Consider the following 15,789-nt stretch of genomic DNA (forward strand, 5'->3'; position numbering starts at 1 on the left):
AAGGACAAATCAAGGGTTGATGGTGTACTGGAAATGTGAATTTTGAACATTGTTTCCTGGTGTTGTAAGGAGATATTGTATAAATGGGATATTACTAGGTTTTGAAAACTGAAATGTAATAACCCAATTTATTACAAGAGAAAGTTGTCCAAAGAGTCAGCCTGTAAGGAGGACCATAATACCAACCACAAGAGAGCGATGGGAGACCAGTAATCTATATTCCTTATTACAGGCGTTTGTTATGGAGTCAGGTTAGTTTCTTCATTTAACAGTACATTTCATGCAATTCCCATATGTATTTCTTGATTCATAAATAAACATAAATAAAAAATAATCATACCCTCGAATTTTTGTTCAGGTGATTGGCTGAAACTGTAAGAAACATCTGATAAGACAGAGAATTATGCCCTTTTGAGAAAAAGGCATTCATGAATCAAGCTCCGACAGGAAATAGCGTTTATATTTTTTTGAATCGTGAAAAATTCACAACAATCAAGATGTACTGTTTTTATTGTTCATCAAGTGTTTGTACTATGTCTCTTCATCACTACCGTTGGCCACAATACAATATGATTGACATGTAATGGACATCTCTCTCTAGACACAGCTACTAGGGAGAGAGGGGATCATACATTGAAGTAAAGGATCAGTTACAATGAAGAGTAATTACAAAGTAGCAACGTACATTAAAGACACAGATTGGATTGGCCTCTTAGTTGACACTGCTTTAACAAAACCCTGGTAAACTTTCAAGTAAAAGGAAGGGGTGTTAGGCCCCATGGTGTTTTTATCGTTTTAAACACTTGAGTGGTGGTTAGTACAAACATTCATGTAAAAGTTTAAGTCTACACCATGAAGTACAGTGCAATACAGTGTATAGGTCAATCTTCTGTCCCTTTAAATTACATAAAAAAAATGTAAGGAAAGGCATCAAAGGCTGCAACAATCACAAAGACACTTGGGAGGAAATGATCAAAAACAAAAATAATAATAAAAACACTGAAGGTGAGGGGAGGTCTAAGTGCATGGATACGAAGATGAAGTTGGCCACCATTTCATCACCTCTGCGTCTCCTTTTTAGGCTTTTGCGTTGATGATGTCGACAATCTCTGGTTTCAGAGCGGCGCCGCCTACCAGGAAGCCGTCCACATCCTTCTGAGAGGCCAGCTCCTTGCATGTTCCCCCGGTGACGGAACCTAGAGGAGAATGGGGAGCGAGTTGCTACAGGATTAGACATGTGGAAATCTGGTCTTTGTTTGACACAATCACATAAGAGTTAAACCATTTAGTATTGTTCATCTGAAAAGAGTCCCTACAGACTGTAGGCATGTTCACATTTAATACAGATCTGTGTTCTCTTAGAATGGTACTGGGTCATAGCAACTCCATAAGGTAGTACTGACCTCCGTAGATGATCCTGACAGAACTGGCGACAGCCTCAGAGACGTTGGCCTTCATCCACTGCCTGAGTTTGTCGTGAACATCCTGGGCCTAGTCAGAAGAATACTTATCTAAGCACACTGTTCTGACCAACTGATCTCAAGACACACTAAATGCATAAAAACACACTATAACATTATAGAATGGCATAGTTTGAGTGACTTGCCCTTCACAACAAGACATACTTCTTACTAGTCATAACGTAAAAGTGACATCCAAGAGCAAGAGTTTTCCCATTGGGCTGAAGTTAAGGGGCTTACCTGCTGTGGGGAGGCTGTTTTGCCAGTGCCAATGGCCCACACTGGCTCGTAAGCGAGGACTACCTTGCTCCAGTCCTTGACGTTATCTGGAAAAGATTTGAGTAAAGTTATGAACATGTTTCAGGAGCAAAATAATGCCCTTTTCCAGTGTCATGACCTGGATTAGTGTTACTATGCGAAATCAGACTTTAAAATCCTTTTTTCTCCAACCAAATTAAAGTTCAGCTTTGTGTTTCATCTCATTGGCGTAATCCATCCACTAAACTGGCAATGGGGCTCCTACATACTTCTTGTGAAATTGAAGGCAGCCTTAAAGAGTTTGGGCCAAAAGTGAGCAATCTAACTACTGAGGAGGCCAAAGGCAAAAACCTCAAACACCAACAGCAGCACCACAGGCACTGATAAAAAAGGCTTGCAATCAGGCTAACTGTCGTCTTTTGGCGATATAGTTCCTGTGAAAGCTTTTTAACATTTTCACATGTGCATAGCCTAGGCGGCTAGTTGAATGATGGGTGTGTTTATCTGTCCTTCACATGATCATATACCATGAAAATTCAGTGGCAAATTGTTGCATACGGTCTCTTCATGTAAAGTAAAACCTTGAACACTGATTGGTTTTCTTCCCATATGAAATATTTGTATGTGTTTAAAATACAAACAATGGTACAACAATGCAAATATGACTAAACCAAAAATGACTTGTAGATAGATACACAATTATAAACTTATATTTTGAACTATTATTGTTCCACCAGTTTGTTTAATTTGAATGAAATTGGATTTACAAGATACCTGCAATGACCTTCGTCTGTGCATAGACAACCTTCTCAGTGATGCCAGCTTCCCTCTCATCCAGCTTCTCACCAATACAGGCAATCACTCCCAGACCACACTCCAGGGCATGAGCAACCTTCTGGCCAATCAGCTGTCAGAGACACACATACATTCAATAAGAGAGGCTTGACAGAGGTGGAGGTGGGGGAATGGTGTGTTGACACAGTTTGTAATGTCTGTGTTGGTCCTAAATATTTTACAGTCTGGTCGTTTTAATCTGTGATGAACCAAATCCGCTCCTTTCAGTATTTTGCAGTACACCACAAATATATTACTACCACAGATATATTATTGTAATTCGAGATTTTAAAATACAGGGTGGTCTTCACAGATGATATACCTCATCACTCTCTCCAAAGACATGGCGCCTCTCAGAGTGTCCCAGGATCACCCATTTCACTCCACAATCCAAGATCATGGCAGGGCTGCAAGAGTAAAAATGACAATGATAATGCAGACTAAAAAGGAGAACGTACTTGTGGAATGATTTCATTCGTGCTTGTGGAATGATTTCATTCAAGCATTTCATAACACAGGCTTGGCAAGATGGGCTTGGCAAATACCTGGTCTCTCCAGTGAAGGCACCCTTGGCAACTTTGTAGCAGTTTTGGGCTGCCACACCAATCTTAGCATCCAGCTTTGACCTGACAAAGTCAAGGTAGATGGTTGGTGCTCCACATACCACATCTACACAGACAGAAAAAAGGGTTAGAATAATATATATTAGACAGTGTATTATTCCTGCATGGCAACAAACAAATGGAAAGAAAGACCAGAATACCACCAAATATGGTATTGGTTCTAAGTAATAATAGTTAATATTATTACTTAGAAATCTGTACCAAAGTGCAACTTGATTCAACATAATACCAACGTGTACAATGTAATGTAGAATGTAATCTGAGAGATAACTACACCTACTTAGCATTTTTTCATTGTGATATCATGATGTCACAAGAAACTCCGTGAACTTTAGAATATGATGGTGGCATAAAGTGTAAGGCTATCTTGAGTCAAGTGGGAAGGTCTATATTAAAACGCCTAGTGTTGGTCTAACCGCTAGTTGTAAAGGGCAGTCACTGTTAATATGTCCTTCTTTGTAAAGGTCTGAGTTCAACATAGAAAGGTCATCCCACTATAGCATAAGGGTCAGAGTGGAACCAAAGGGCAAGGGTCGACAATTGAAAGACTACCTTGAAATGTCCCTGCATGAGTGGCATTCATGTTTGAACTTTGACTTTATGCCTAGAGAGATGCAGGCTCATATTGCAGTTCCTGAGCGCACGAGTCCCGTTTTGAAATGACCTTATCGGCTTCACAATGGGCGCAAAACGTATTTAAAGCTGTACTTTGACAACAGAGCAAAGTACCAAGATATGAGGTAAGGCACAAAATATCGCAACATTTCATTAAAATAGTGCAGTGGCAGCTGTTGTTTCAACGGAAGGTAATGCAAATCTTGGATTGTTTACGAGCAAGGCAAAAGAATACATTACAATATCTCATAATCACGGACATTAAACGTGATACCCTGGCTGCTACGTGCTGCTGTACACGAGCCCAACGTCAGTCTACAGCAGGAAATGCTTCACTTCATTCATCCTGTTGGACAATCAAAGGCCATACAGCGTACTATAGCAATCACAGAGATTTACGCCGTTTTCTGCCAACCAGACAATAAACTCCACAGCAAGACGACAAAAACACTGTAAAGCACAGACAATGTGCAGACTACAATGAATATCGTAGCATCACAGGGCAAAATGTAATGTGAAATCTAAAATGTCCACCATTTTGATTACAACCCATCGGCCTCGACTTAGTCGAAGCAGAAGTCTGGTAAATCCAGCTGTCAAACGCCTAGTTTCTCTGAAAAGGTATACTGCAAATAACGCATGCTAACCGTGGTACAGGTTGTAGAGGGGCGGGCACATTTTGTTCCATGCTCAATTGTTCAGTGACAGCTTTCAGAAGAATATAGAGTACATCGGTTATACCAGGAATTTACAGTTCTCATCCACAATAGATTGCACAATAAAACACTTGACCAGTAACGCACATTACACAGCATGCATCGTCCTCCAGCTGTGGCAGACATACGCACCAGTATCAGCATTCAGTTTGGCAGCGTTCATTGTCTTAATGAGTTCGCCGAGACTTTTCTTGTCTCCGTTCATTTTCCAGTTGCCACCAACAAAAAATTTCCTTCCAGTCATGATTGCAGATTGGTGATTTGTAAGATTTCAGAGGCAGACTGTAGACGACGGACACCGTAACACTGTGGAGAGAACAGCGACCTTTAATGTGCAAGCAGCGCTTATATTAACAATCAACTCCTCCTCTCGGAGAATATCATTGGTTTACAGATGCACGCCCGCCGGATCACTTCCTTATCGAGTAAAATACGGATAGGAGGGAAGGAGGGAGCGCAAAATTGAATTGAATGATGAAGTTAGTGGAATTTTACCAAGTGGAATGTCTGAGGGTTGCGTGCATGCATGCATCGAAATACAAACATAAATTTGTTGCAAAAATGTGTTTCTTTCTATGCGTTCCATTGCATGTCTGCAAACATTCCCAAAAATCTGTGTGATGAGTTTTTAATTGAATAATGTCAAAGATACTCAAAGAGTTTAGATCTTTATGCGATGGGCGTGACTTCGGTTACCTAGTCTACCCACAAGGCCTTTCGTTCAATTTTATCGAAATAAATGTTTTACAACAGCTAAAATAGCCCTGGGATATCATGCGCCACTATCACAATTCGAGTACATGATTACTATATGCACTTTATATCCAGGCCATTTAAACCAATATCAACTATTATTTTGCTCGACATTTTACCACTTTGATGACACAGGGTGCAAATGATCATATACCATTTTCGCCCTCTACCGAGCTATTGGAATATTTGCTTTTAAGTATTTGTCAAGTAGGCTTTTTCTTAAAGAAGAAGCCCCACTGAAGTGTCAAAAGTAAAAGGAAAAATTGACTGTTCATTGCGAAACATTTCATTCGCGAAATCATTTTAAATTTGGAAAGTAAATATCGGTTTCTGCATATAAGTTTACTGATAATTGTTCCTAACGTTGGAGACGTACTTAGCTCCTCCACCAGGGCGCGGAAGAACGCTTTGAGTAAACTGGAATAGTAATCAACTAAGATAGTTGGTGAAAATAGTTTTTTGATGAATATTATTGTGTATCTTTATTAGTTACGCATTTTTAATTGAATTAACACAATGATGGTATACCAGGTTATAACATATTACGTGCCATATCAATTATGTTATGACTATTATGTAGTTTCACACTGCTAAAATTTTAAGTATACTCCGGGACGCTACATTAGTGCACATGACGCAAATTTGATAATGATCTGCACAGACTGCACAGCTCCAAAAATATTGTCAGTGCAGACCTAACTAGGCATGTGCACACAAGTTTTAACACTGGCTCAAGGTCAAAAGAAAAACAAAATCAATGTACATTATTTATTAATTTAGCAGACGCAATGACTTGCATGGCGGACATTTTCATTATATGTTTCCCCTGGGACTAAAACTACGGGAGACCTGCCCATAAAATAAGGGTATTGTTTATTTCAGGGTTCAGCAAATCATAGCTGATTAGTTTACAATAGTATTTTGAGGTATGTGGCTGTTTAGGTAGAGATTATGAAGGGGCAAAGAAAGAAGAAATTTGACTTCTAAAGCCTTTGCTGTAGATTCACAACGTAGAAATCTTATTTCCAACCACTGTGATTCATTTAGTGTGTGTGCACGCTCAGAGACATATCCGCAACAGCAAAACTAGTATACTAAAGTTTGGAGTCACAGATGTGCACATATGCGGGTGAATGCAGACGTTTTAGACACTTAAGCTTTAAGCCTATGCATAGGCCATGTTGCTTAACATAAAAGATGTCACCCTCAAACTGATATGCTCAGTCCTTTTTCAGAGCGTTGCATTCAAAATCAACAATGTGCTTTTGCATACTGAGCGAAACAGCAGCATAAATCCTCTATTTTTTCTCTTTTTCAAGCAGCGGAGATGAGCAGGCTAGGCTGATTTCACATTTGGCTAGTGAGTTCACATACAGGTTATTCGTGGACACGTAGACCTAGCATTTGCCGTCTAAATTCAGATGACAGTTTTAGCTGTCATCTGTGCGTTGAGATACATAACCTTTCTCCACACAAATGAGAAGCAGAGGGGGCTTCAGAGAGGGACCCGTGAGAAAACTCTGAAGAATCAAATTGCACACTGAAGGTCATTGGCACTGAGAAAATCATGATCAAAATGAGGGCGGGCTAAAGGAGTGTTAGGGGTGGAGAGAGTTATCTACGTTGTGCAGAGGGCAGGTAAAGGAGAGAGTGGTAGACGTGTGCTTCATATAACCTCGGAAACAACATCGGAGTGACTTCCGCCCACACGAAAGATGGCGGCCCCCTTGATGGAGGAATTGTCCGACTATTTGGGCTCCCCAGAACCGGCTGTTCGGCTGATGCTGTCCATTTTGTTGGGTGAGTGTAGTGTATCGAAGTGTAACATTGTTTGTAACAAGACTCCTCTAGCCGTTAATATTTCAGTGAAAGAGTTTAGCAGCACCACACTCTAGCTAATGATAGTTCATGTCTATGTCTAGCCCGCTAACCCACAGGCAGCTTGTCAGTTAGTCTAGCCGGGGAAGTAACATTAGCATTAACTGTCAGATACTTATTTTAGGATGACAGTTTACAAAATCGAGCCGGGTAACGATTCTTCAGACCAACTAGCATGGCATAGTATTCCCAGATATCAATAATGATATATTAGTGATTGTTCACGTGAGTGTCAACGCTATGCAGACGTTAAGTGGGTAGATAATGTTTTGTATCTGTACGCGTTGATGCCTAGAAAAAACCCATGGCTTCACATTACATATGACTTACACGTTCACATATGTTGTCAGGCTAGATAACTCGTCCAGAGGGCAGTCCTGAACTTTGATCTGACACATTGGAACATTTTGATCTTTTAGTTATCTGTATCTGTCTCTAAGATACGTTATATCTGTCCAACAAGTTGTTATACCCAGACAGAAAATACATTTCAACTGACGATGCGATCTCCGTTCTTACCTTTTAAAACTTTATATAGGCCGGATCTTGATTAACCTATTTCTTCACTCCTATAATGACGTTACTCGCAAACCACTGGACTGTTATCAGTGTTATCATTGGTTTGAGAGATAGCGTTTGAAAGTCTAATGTAGCGAATCTCTGCCGATGTCAATAATTGTCAAGCTGTGTAACCACCATGTGTGGTGTACTTTGTGCAAAGTAATTGAAATGGACTGTGTTGGGCTCTGACCATCAGAACACCATCTCTCAAACTAGCAGAATTTCAAAGCTTTTGAGCTGAGAGCAGTGTTGTGTCACATGCACTAGCAAAAAGTCATATCCCTGACCTAGTTCTTTTGTCTGCTGGAACAAATGCATACAAAATTGATATTTGGTCTCTCTGCTTTTTACAGGTTACCCTTTTGCTGTTATTTACCGGCGATATTTGTTTAACCAGTCCCCGTGGATCATCCACCTCTACCACGCTAGCACTGGACTGGCTCTGGCAGCTTTTAATTTTGGTGAGATGAATAATGGATGGAAGGATGTCGTGCAGTAAAAAAAAAACACAGAGGAGCTAGAGGAAAGGCTTGTCTCCACAGGACGGTCTCGGACCATAAACCACTATTTTAATTCTCTAAACTGCACTTAAGAACCTAACCACAGTTCCAGATTTAGCCAGGGATTTATGTTCTTGTCCTTAACATCAGATATTTGTTATTATGCCATTGTGTTAATAGTGTGTAAGTCAGTGCAGCCTCAAGGCAATACAAGTTTATTTCTATAGCATATTCATACCTTGAAGGCCTTGCATGCTTTGAATATGTATGAAGCATGGAGGAGTGGAGGAATGTTTGGCCTGGTCTGGCATGCACAGAGACATAGTGGTGACCAAAGTTCATGTCAATGATTTTCTTGGTGACTGGCCACAAGCAAAGATGAAGGATGTAAGCTGTTGTCATGGCAATAATTATCACTGGGTAATACTGGGTAATACTGGGTGATACTGGGTGATACTGGGTGATACTGGGTGATACTGGGTGGTACTTGGTGATTGTGGGTGATTGCATGACAGGAAATGCAATGTGGTCCTATGAGAGTGAGTTTGATAATGGAATGAAATGTGTAACCAGTTACTGAAGCCTCACTGTATGCTCTTCTTTCCCCTGTCTTTATCTCTCTCTTTCTGTGATTTAATGCTGCATTTGGACATAACAGCAGGTCTGTGTTTCTTGGGTTAAAATACTGTGTGGGTCTCCCTTTTTTCTTATCTGTTATCTCTCGAGTTGAGGTTTTATTGGTCCGCTTTATTGTTTTCATTTTTTTTGACATTCTACAGAACTGTTGATTTGCTTATCGTGGTCATGGAATTTCTGTATCTGGCAAAGTTCCCATTGCTTTCTCCCCCTTTGCTGCATTGGGAATGAATGCCAGCCAACAGTTGAGTTGGACAGGTCACACATGACTGCACTAATATCTAACACCTCCCCTCCCCTTTTATATCTTTCACCTTTCTCTATCCCATGCTTTGTCTCTCTCTCTCTCTCTCTCTCTCTCTCTCTCTCTCTCTCTCTCTCTTCTCTCTCTCTCCTTTCTCTCTCTCTTCATGTGGCTCCCTAGGCTCTCAGGTATGTCACTCTGCATTATGCATTGTCATCCAGTTCTTGATGCTGAGGCTCATGGGAAGGACAGTGACCGCCGTTCTGAGCAGCTTTGTCTTTCAGATGGTGAGGCTGCCATTCCCTTCCTCATTCTGTCCCTGGCTCTCTCTCCCTTTCCCCCCTCCCTCATCCACTCACACGGCACTGTTATGCAGGGTATGCGCAGAATGTGCACTTGACGGCCTTAACTCTTTTGCTGAGCGGTGTATTGTTCTGTGTGTGTTGCCACTGTGCTTTAAATTCTCTCTATCTCCAGCTGTTAGAATGTCATGCCATGACTATATCATGGCATATGTCTAAGCGCCATATTTTATGCTATATTTCAGTTTTGTTTGCCCTCAAATGGACTTTGTTTTGTGTGTGTTTGAATGATCCCCTGTCCTCTTTCCTACAGACCTATCTACTGCTAGGATATTACTTCACTGCCACAGAGGAGTATGATATTAAATGGACCATGCCACACTGTGTCCTGTCACTCAAACTGATTGGTATGCTTTTTTTTCTCTAGTTAAAGTGAGAGATTAAATATACTTACTTATTTGCGCAAAAGTACTCTCCCCCTTTCTTTCCTGTTCTTTTGTGTGGTTTGTTTTGTTTTGCATTTACACTTTTTAATTTCATTAATGCAATTTGTCACATTCTAAAAACTATAATTGCGTTTTCATTTTTAGTTTTAGAAACTTGCATACCCAAGCTAATGAGTAATGGCTACAAAAACAGATACTAACGATACGTGTTTGGCCAATATGCTCCTGGGCACTAGCAGGGAACAGACCCAGTCTTACTTTGATCCAACTCTCACCATCATAATCATAATCATAGAGCTCTTAATGACATAGTGACTGATTTCCATTGCATTCTCTGATTGCAGGTTTGTCATTTGATTACTATGACGGTGGAAAGGAACCAGTGAGTTTACTCAAGCCTATTCCATCACTAATCAGTTCTGTCAAGTATTTGTGATGTCTGTGATGGTTTGCATTACACTTTCACCACCAAGTCTTTTTTTTTTTTTTTGTCGTTATTAACCCCTCTCTGTAAACCCCCCTTTTTATTTGTTGTTTGTTTTTGGCTCTGTGAGGGAGTGCTGGTTTTAAATCAAAAGAACATGTTAACCAGATATGAGCTATACAGTTATCAGTGAGGCATTCGGTTAGACCAGAAGTACTTGATATTGTGAAGGTGAAGCGTAGTGTTCATTATTAAACCGAGTGTGTTGCAGTCGGTAGTCATCAGTAATCAGTTGCCATGTACGACCTCCTGCCTAGCTGGTGGCGAACACCGTGTCCCTGTCTCTCTCATGGTCCTGTTCCTGCAGTCTTATTAATCAAGATTGTTTTTTGTGTCCTTTTTTTATATTCATTTATGCCTTATAGACCAAATGGCAAGGTACAGTAGTTATGGGCATGACATCAATTGAATTGAATTGTCAATATGGAGCCGTTTTCTTTCTTTGTCAGACCGTGTCATCCCTTTTGTTGATGTGTAATATTGTTTTTTTTTTTTGTTTTTTTTTTGCTACTTCTTGCTCTCTTTATCTTCTGCTCACTTACCCCATATCCCTGCCTTGGACTTTTTTGTCTTTCTCTTCCATGTCTGTCTTTCCTTTTATTAGACTGAGTTGAGTGCAGAACAGCAGAAAGGTGCACTGCGTGACGTTCCCTCACTGCTGGAGGTCTGTGGATTCTCCTATTTCTATGGAGGTTTTCTGGTTGGGCCTCAGTTCACGCTACGATCTTATCAGAAGTTGGTATCTAAGGAACTCTCTGACACTCCAGGAGAATTACCCAACAGGTGAGGCTTCCTCCCCGCATTAAGATGGTAACTAAGTGGTGTATTAGTTTCCCCAATTCCCTCTGATCGTTTTGAATACAATAGCTTGGGTGTAACATAATAGGAACATGATACAAAAGACCAGAAAAACCAGAAAGTAGTTTCTGTTGCAAACATTGACAGAGAATGGAGGGTTTATTTAGCTTAACCAACAGGAAACCCTAGCCACAGTTTTACCTCTTTTCATATTCTACTGCCAAATTTAAAGATTCAACCCGGATGTGACGTGGGAAGTATTTTTCTGCCCACTGTCTCAGAATAAGAAACACATACACTCACTCCAACATACACACACGAACATGCGTGCAAAGACGAAAAGAACGGTTAATGCTGAAAGGAAGTGTCTCTTTTGCTTAATTATCTTGCATCATCAGCATTTCCGTGTGTCTACATCAGGTTCTTTATTCCTCTTTTCCTCTGTCTCCCCTCCACAGTGTGCTACCGGCCTTGAAGCGCTTCACTCTGGGCCTGGCGTGTCTGTCCGTCTTCACCTTCGCAGGCCCGTACTACACAGACGCTTACTTTCTTACAGATGAGTTTGAGGTTTGTTACACTAAAGACACTATGTATACATGCAAGTCAACAAATGTACAGATCAATTGATCATCTTACACTCTCCCTCACCCCGTTCCAACCTCCCCTCAGGCTCAGCCTTTCTGGTACCGATGCGTGTTCATTCTGATCTGGGCCAAGGTCAACCTGTACAAATATGTCAGCTGCTGGCTTATTTCAGTAAGTATAAATTCAGCAGTAACTTCAGTGTTATTGAGAAGGACTGACGTGGATGGGTAACGATGCTGCTCAGATAAATGACTTGCTCTGAGGTGGGAGCTGCTGGTTGCTGAGTTGCTAGTAGCTGTAGACTAGTATTGTTATCTGCACTACTTAACTGAGTATCATCCCCAGCCATTTAAATGCTGTTGTCCTCATGGGTCACACTGATGCGTTTAGTAGGGGAATGGAGACGCGCAGCTAATGAGTCATGTGTGTTCACACCCCATGTTTTAGTGTCACAACCCAGGACTGAAATGCCTGTTCTTTTGTTTATATGGAGATTAAGTTTGTACTGCCTGTGTGTTCTACATACCTCTCTTGATCTGTTTATTGTTTAGGAGGGAGTGTGTATACTGGTTGGGCTTGGGTACAATGGGAAGGACCAGGAAGGGGTACACTTATGGAATGGCTGTGCAAACATGAAGATTTGGACATACGAGACCACGCCCCTCTTCACAGGCACCATCAATTCTTTCAACATTAACACCAACGCATGGGTGGCAAGGTCAGTGCTGAACCTCAGGTCCCAGTAGATTGATGCATTTGTTATTTAGTTGAATTCATCCTGTAAGATTTGTGTAAAGGAACTTGTATCTAATCAGTTATTTTTAACCTGACAATGATTGAACAGAACTTCTCTGCTTCTCTGATCCCCCCCCCGCCCCACACCCCCCTTCAGGCACATCTTTAAAAGGTTGAAGTTCTTAGGAAATAAAATGGCGTCTCAGATGGCCACCATGGTGTTCTTGGCTGTCTGGCATGGCCTCCACTCAGGCTACGTGCTCTGCTTCTCTATGGAGTTTATCATTGTCAACGTGGAGAAGCAGGTAACTGTTCCAAGTGTCACATCTCAAAGTGGAGATGGCCTTTTCACTTGAGAGTTTTATTCCTCCATGTCTGACAGGCCTTTAAAGGACAAAGCACTAGGCGACTTCTAGACGCTACTGTGGCGCATTGAGCGAAGCAGTGACAGGCCAATCAGATTGGCACATGGAGATGTGACTAGCACACTGAGCACACTCTTTTCTCATTGTTGTCTGTTCTTATGGAGCTCATAGATATAGCAGTCAGTAGGAAAGTAATGCATTTACAGTGCAATCGATCCATTTTCCACTGCTTAGGAAAGCACAATTGGGCAATTTTGGGATAACTTTGTTATATTACTGTTGCTTTATTCACTAGCACCTGTGTTGGCCTGGCTAATGTAGGGGCATCTTTGGTACTATATTGGTTTCCCCTGATTTGATGTGTTGTTTTGTGAGTTGTACCTTTATAGTGGAACCAGATTCAGTGGAGTGGATTTTTTTGTTTTATTAAATGCCAAGAGTTTGTATCGAGTTTAAATATTTGAATAGGGGGATGGAAATCCCACAGAGCCAGAGCAAATAATGATAACAGGATTTTAAAATGGTAGCCTTAGAAGACACCTTGGAATGTGGATTGATACGTGAAAAAAGCCAGGCTTCCTCATTCCAGATCATGGTTGATATAAAAAGTCTGTGGTCAAAGTAGAGAATTTTGTGTAAAGACTTGCTGATAAATGTCTGCCAAATCTAACTATATGCTTATCTTTCTCTCCCCCCTCTGTCTTTTAGGCCATGGCATTAGTAAAGGACAGTCCTTTGCTGACAAGCTTGGCCAACAGTCCCCTGTACCCCTTCATATATGGGGTCCAGCAGTTCGTCCACTGGCTCTTCATGGGCTACCCTCTGGTGCCCTTCTGCCTTTTCACCTATGACAAGTGGCTCAAGGTACAGCACAGACAGCCCCTGGAGAAGGACTGTGTGTGTGTGTGTGTGTGTGTGTGTGTGTGTGTGTGTGTGTGTGTGTGTGTGTGTGTGTGTGTGTGTGTGTGTGTGTGTGTGTGTGTGTGTGTGTGTGTGTGTGTGTGTGTGTGTGTCACAGACAGCCTCTGGATAAGGACTTGATGAGGGGCTGATTGCGCCCTCTTGTGCTCTCCCTCTGTGTGTGTGTGTGCGAGAGAGATGTTATGTTTTATGGTGCCCAGTTTTGGCATCAAAACTATTAAGAGCCACCGGCTTTGAATGCCATGTGACCATAGTACCCAAAGGTTTATACTGATTGGTCACACTTGGGCATGATTAAAACAAACTTCTCGGCACCAAAATAGCCCATGCTAACTGGCTAAAGCTAAAGCAGAGCCTTTGTTGCTGACACGTTATCGTTTCACTACGTTATCACTACCTAACATATGCTGTCTTTGTTTGTTTTTGGTCTTGCAGGTGTACTCGTCTGTTTATTTCTGTGGTCACATATTTTTCTTCGCTGCCTATCTCATCCTGCCATATCTCCGTAAGGCACTGGTGCCTAGGAAAGGAGAGAAAAAACAGGAGTAAAAGAAATTGGTAAATGCCGCCAACTGTCTGTTTGCATGATCATGTCTGATATCAAACTAGGTAGTTCTTCAATGCAATGGTAACATCCTAAATGATGGAGACGTTTAGAACTGATTCAGCTCTAATCATATTTTGCTATTGAAAAATGTCTGGTCCAATACCTCATGCTCCTTTTAAAGGTCTTAAGGTCTCTCTCTCTCTCTGTCTCTCTGTCTCCCTCAGGTCTCTTTATTTGGGATCCTGCCGCTAACTGAAGGGAATTCAGACTTGATAATAACATGAAAGTGTTTTAGGCCTTTAGTAATTTATACATGTATATAAACTGTACATGTACAGATTTCTTTCCATTTCATATATATATTTTTTTTTGTTTTGTTTTGCTTCATGGGGGGATGATTGTTGTAAATGTGAGACGGTGGCCCTGGCAGAGGCTGCTGTGCCAGTCATCTCTAGCCATTGACAGCATGCATTTCTCCACGTGAGAAACTAATGAGAGATAAGGGGACAGAGTGGAGGGCTGTTGGGATGAACACACTGATGGGAGGCATCGGATTTCCTCTTCATTCAGAATATGACTCGCCAATCACACGATTGCAGCCTAGACGAGGCTCCATTGTCAAATTTGTGTCCTTCCTCCCAAGAAGAAGAAGAATGGGGTCTAAGATAAGGGCACAACATCAAATGTATTTGGCACTTTCAGGCTTACTGTAACATAGATTTCTATTGCTGGAGGAAGAAAAAATAGATTGCTGCTGTCTTACAGGGAATGACTATCTTAGTGTAGAACATTTTTCTAAACCCCCTTCGCCAATTCTCAGACTCACACTAAGCACTGTAACATACAACAGACACACAAGAATGAAAATTGCCTTGCCTTATTAATGAATGTTTTAATATGTTTTGTTTGTCATTGATCTTTTTTTTAATATTTTTTTGGTGAAGACTTGATTTTTAACTGTTGGTGGGGATAGAATTCAGTTTTCTAGCTTTTAGATAAGACTTCACAAAAGGGATTGTTATTTGTTCATTTGTTCATTTCACTCACATCCATTTCGAAATAATTCTCTCCATTGCTCCATTGGTTTGTTCCATGGACTCCTCACTCAGTTCTGTATGTCTCTGTTTGAACTGGAGCACAAAGCAAAAACAACAACAACAACAACAACAACAAAAACTTTTACAAACTAATTACCAAAACTACAGTGTTTTTGTATAAAGAAAGTTCACCAGGATTCTCAGCAACTTCAGTGAGGGGGCCAGCTCAGGTCCCCACTTACAGACGAACTGGAGCAGGAACTCACTGTAGCAATGAAAATATTTTATTAATATTTATACTCACTGATTTTAAGATTCAGTATGATGTGAATTCAATGTTATTATTCCAGAGACTACTTTTGCCTTATTCCTACCAAATGTACAAAAAAACAAGAAAAAAATGATTTTAAAAGAAAGCTTTTTGTAATGTTCATTAAAATGCTGGATTAAAAAAGATGCTCATCGTGCTGCTGTCTTTCTGTGATAATGCG

General features: G+C 40.9%; 2 protein-coding genes and 1 non-coding gene across 4 annotated transcripts; 2 read left to right on the forward strand and 1 right to left on the reverse strand.

Annotated features, from left to right (window-relative positions):
• Nucleotides 1–492: 492 nt before the first annotated feature.
• On the reverse strand, nt 493–4,839 carry tpi1b (triosephosphate isomerase 1b). Its single transcript, XM_031576332.2, has 7 exons — nt 4,639–4,839; nt 3,098–3,221; nt 2,875–2,959; nt 2,493–2,625; nt 1,701–1,786; nt 1,404–1,491; nt 493–1,196 (listed from the first exon to the last, which is right to left on the reverse strand). Exons 1-7 carry the CDS (start codon nt 4,748–4,750, stop codon nt 1,078–1,080), a joined length of 747 nt encoding a protein of 248 aa, XP_031432192.1. The 5' UTR covers nt 4,751–4,839; the 3' UTR covers nt 493–1,077.
• A 600-nt stretch (nt 4,840–5,439) lies between these two features.
• LOC116222566 lies at nt 5,440–5,495 on the forward strand. The gene has a single exon (XR_004164726.1). It is a non-coding gene; the product is annotated as a U7 small nuclear RNA (small nuclear RNA).
• Nucleotides 5,496–6,875: 1,380 nt separating this feature from the next.
• lpcat3 (lysophosphatidylcholine acyltransferase 3) lies at nt 6,876–15,745 on the forward strand. 2 transcript variants are annotated; one of them, XM_031576334.2, is made up of 14 exons: nt 6,876–7,059; nt 8,052–8,159; nt 8,857–8,859; nt 9,259–9,365; nt 9,694–9,787; nt 10,171–10,208; nt 10,915–11,093; nt 11,567–11,675; nt 11,778–11,864; nt 12,245–12,411; nt 12,586–12,733; nt 13,502–13,657; nt 14,150–14,272; nt 14,486–15,745. In XM_031576334.2, the coding sequence occupies exons 1-13, from the start codon at nt 6,975–6,977 to the stop codon at nt 14,261–14,263; spliced, it is 1,395 nt and encodes a 464-aa protein (XP_031432194.1). In that variant the 5' UTR covers nt 6,876–6,974; the 3' UTR covers nt 14,264–14,272; nt 14,486–15,745. The 2 variants fall into 2 exon arrangements, with proteins under 2 accessions (XP_031432194.1, XP_031432195.1); XM_031576335.2 differs by lacking the exon at nt 8,857–8,859 and having other exon boundaries at nt 6,880–7,059.
• The last annotated feature ends 44 nt before the right edge of the window (nt 15,746–15,789 follow it).

Source organism: Clupea harengus, chromosome 11 (genome assembly GCF_900700415.2).
Source record: "Clupea harengus chromosome 11, Ch_v2.0.2, whole genome shotgun sequence".
NCBI classification, from domain to species: Eukaryota; Metazoa; Chordata; class Actinopteri; order Clupeiformes; family Clupeidae; genus Clupea; species Clupea harengus.

Excerpts from the sequence above, each read along its gene's own strand:
- tpi1b (XM_031576332.2), bottom strand. The coding sequence starts at position 4,750 with ATGACTGGAAGGAAATTTTTTGTTGGTGGCAACTGGAAAATGAACGGA. Across the intron at positions 2,960-3,097 it reads GCCTTCACTGGAGAGACCAG|CCCTGCCATGATCTTGGATT; the intron begins GTATTTGCCAAG and ends TTACTCTTGCAG. Across the intron at positions 2,626-2,874 it reads TCTTTGGAGAGAGTGATGAG|CTGATTGGCCAGAAGGTTGC; the intron begins GTATATCATCTG and ends TGTCTCTGACAG.
- lpcat3 (XM_031576334.2), top strand. The coding sequence starts at position 6,975 with ATGGCGGCCCCCTTGATGGAGGAATTGTCCGACTATTTGGGCTCCCCA. Across the intron at positions 9,366-9,693 it reads GCAGCTTTGTCTTTCAGATG|ACCTATCTACTGCTAGGATA; the intron begins GTGAGGCTGCCA and ends TCTTTCCTACAG. Across the intron at positions 11,094-11,566 it reads CCAGGAGAATTACCCAACAG|TGTGCTACCGGCCTTGAAGC; the intron begins GTGAGGCTTCCT and ends TCCCCTCCACAG.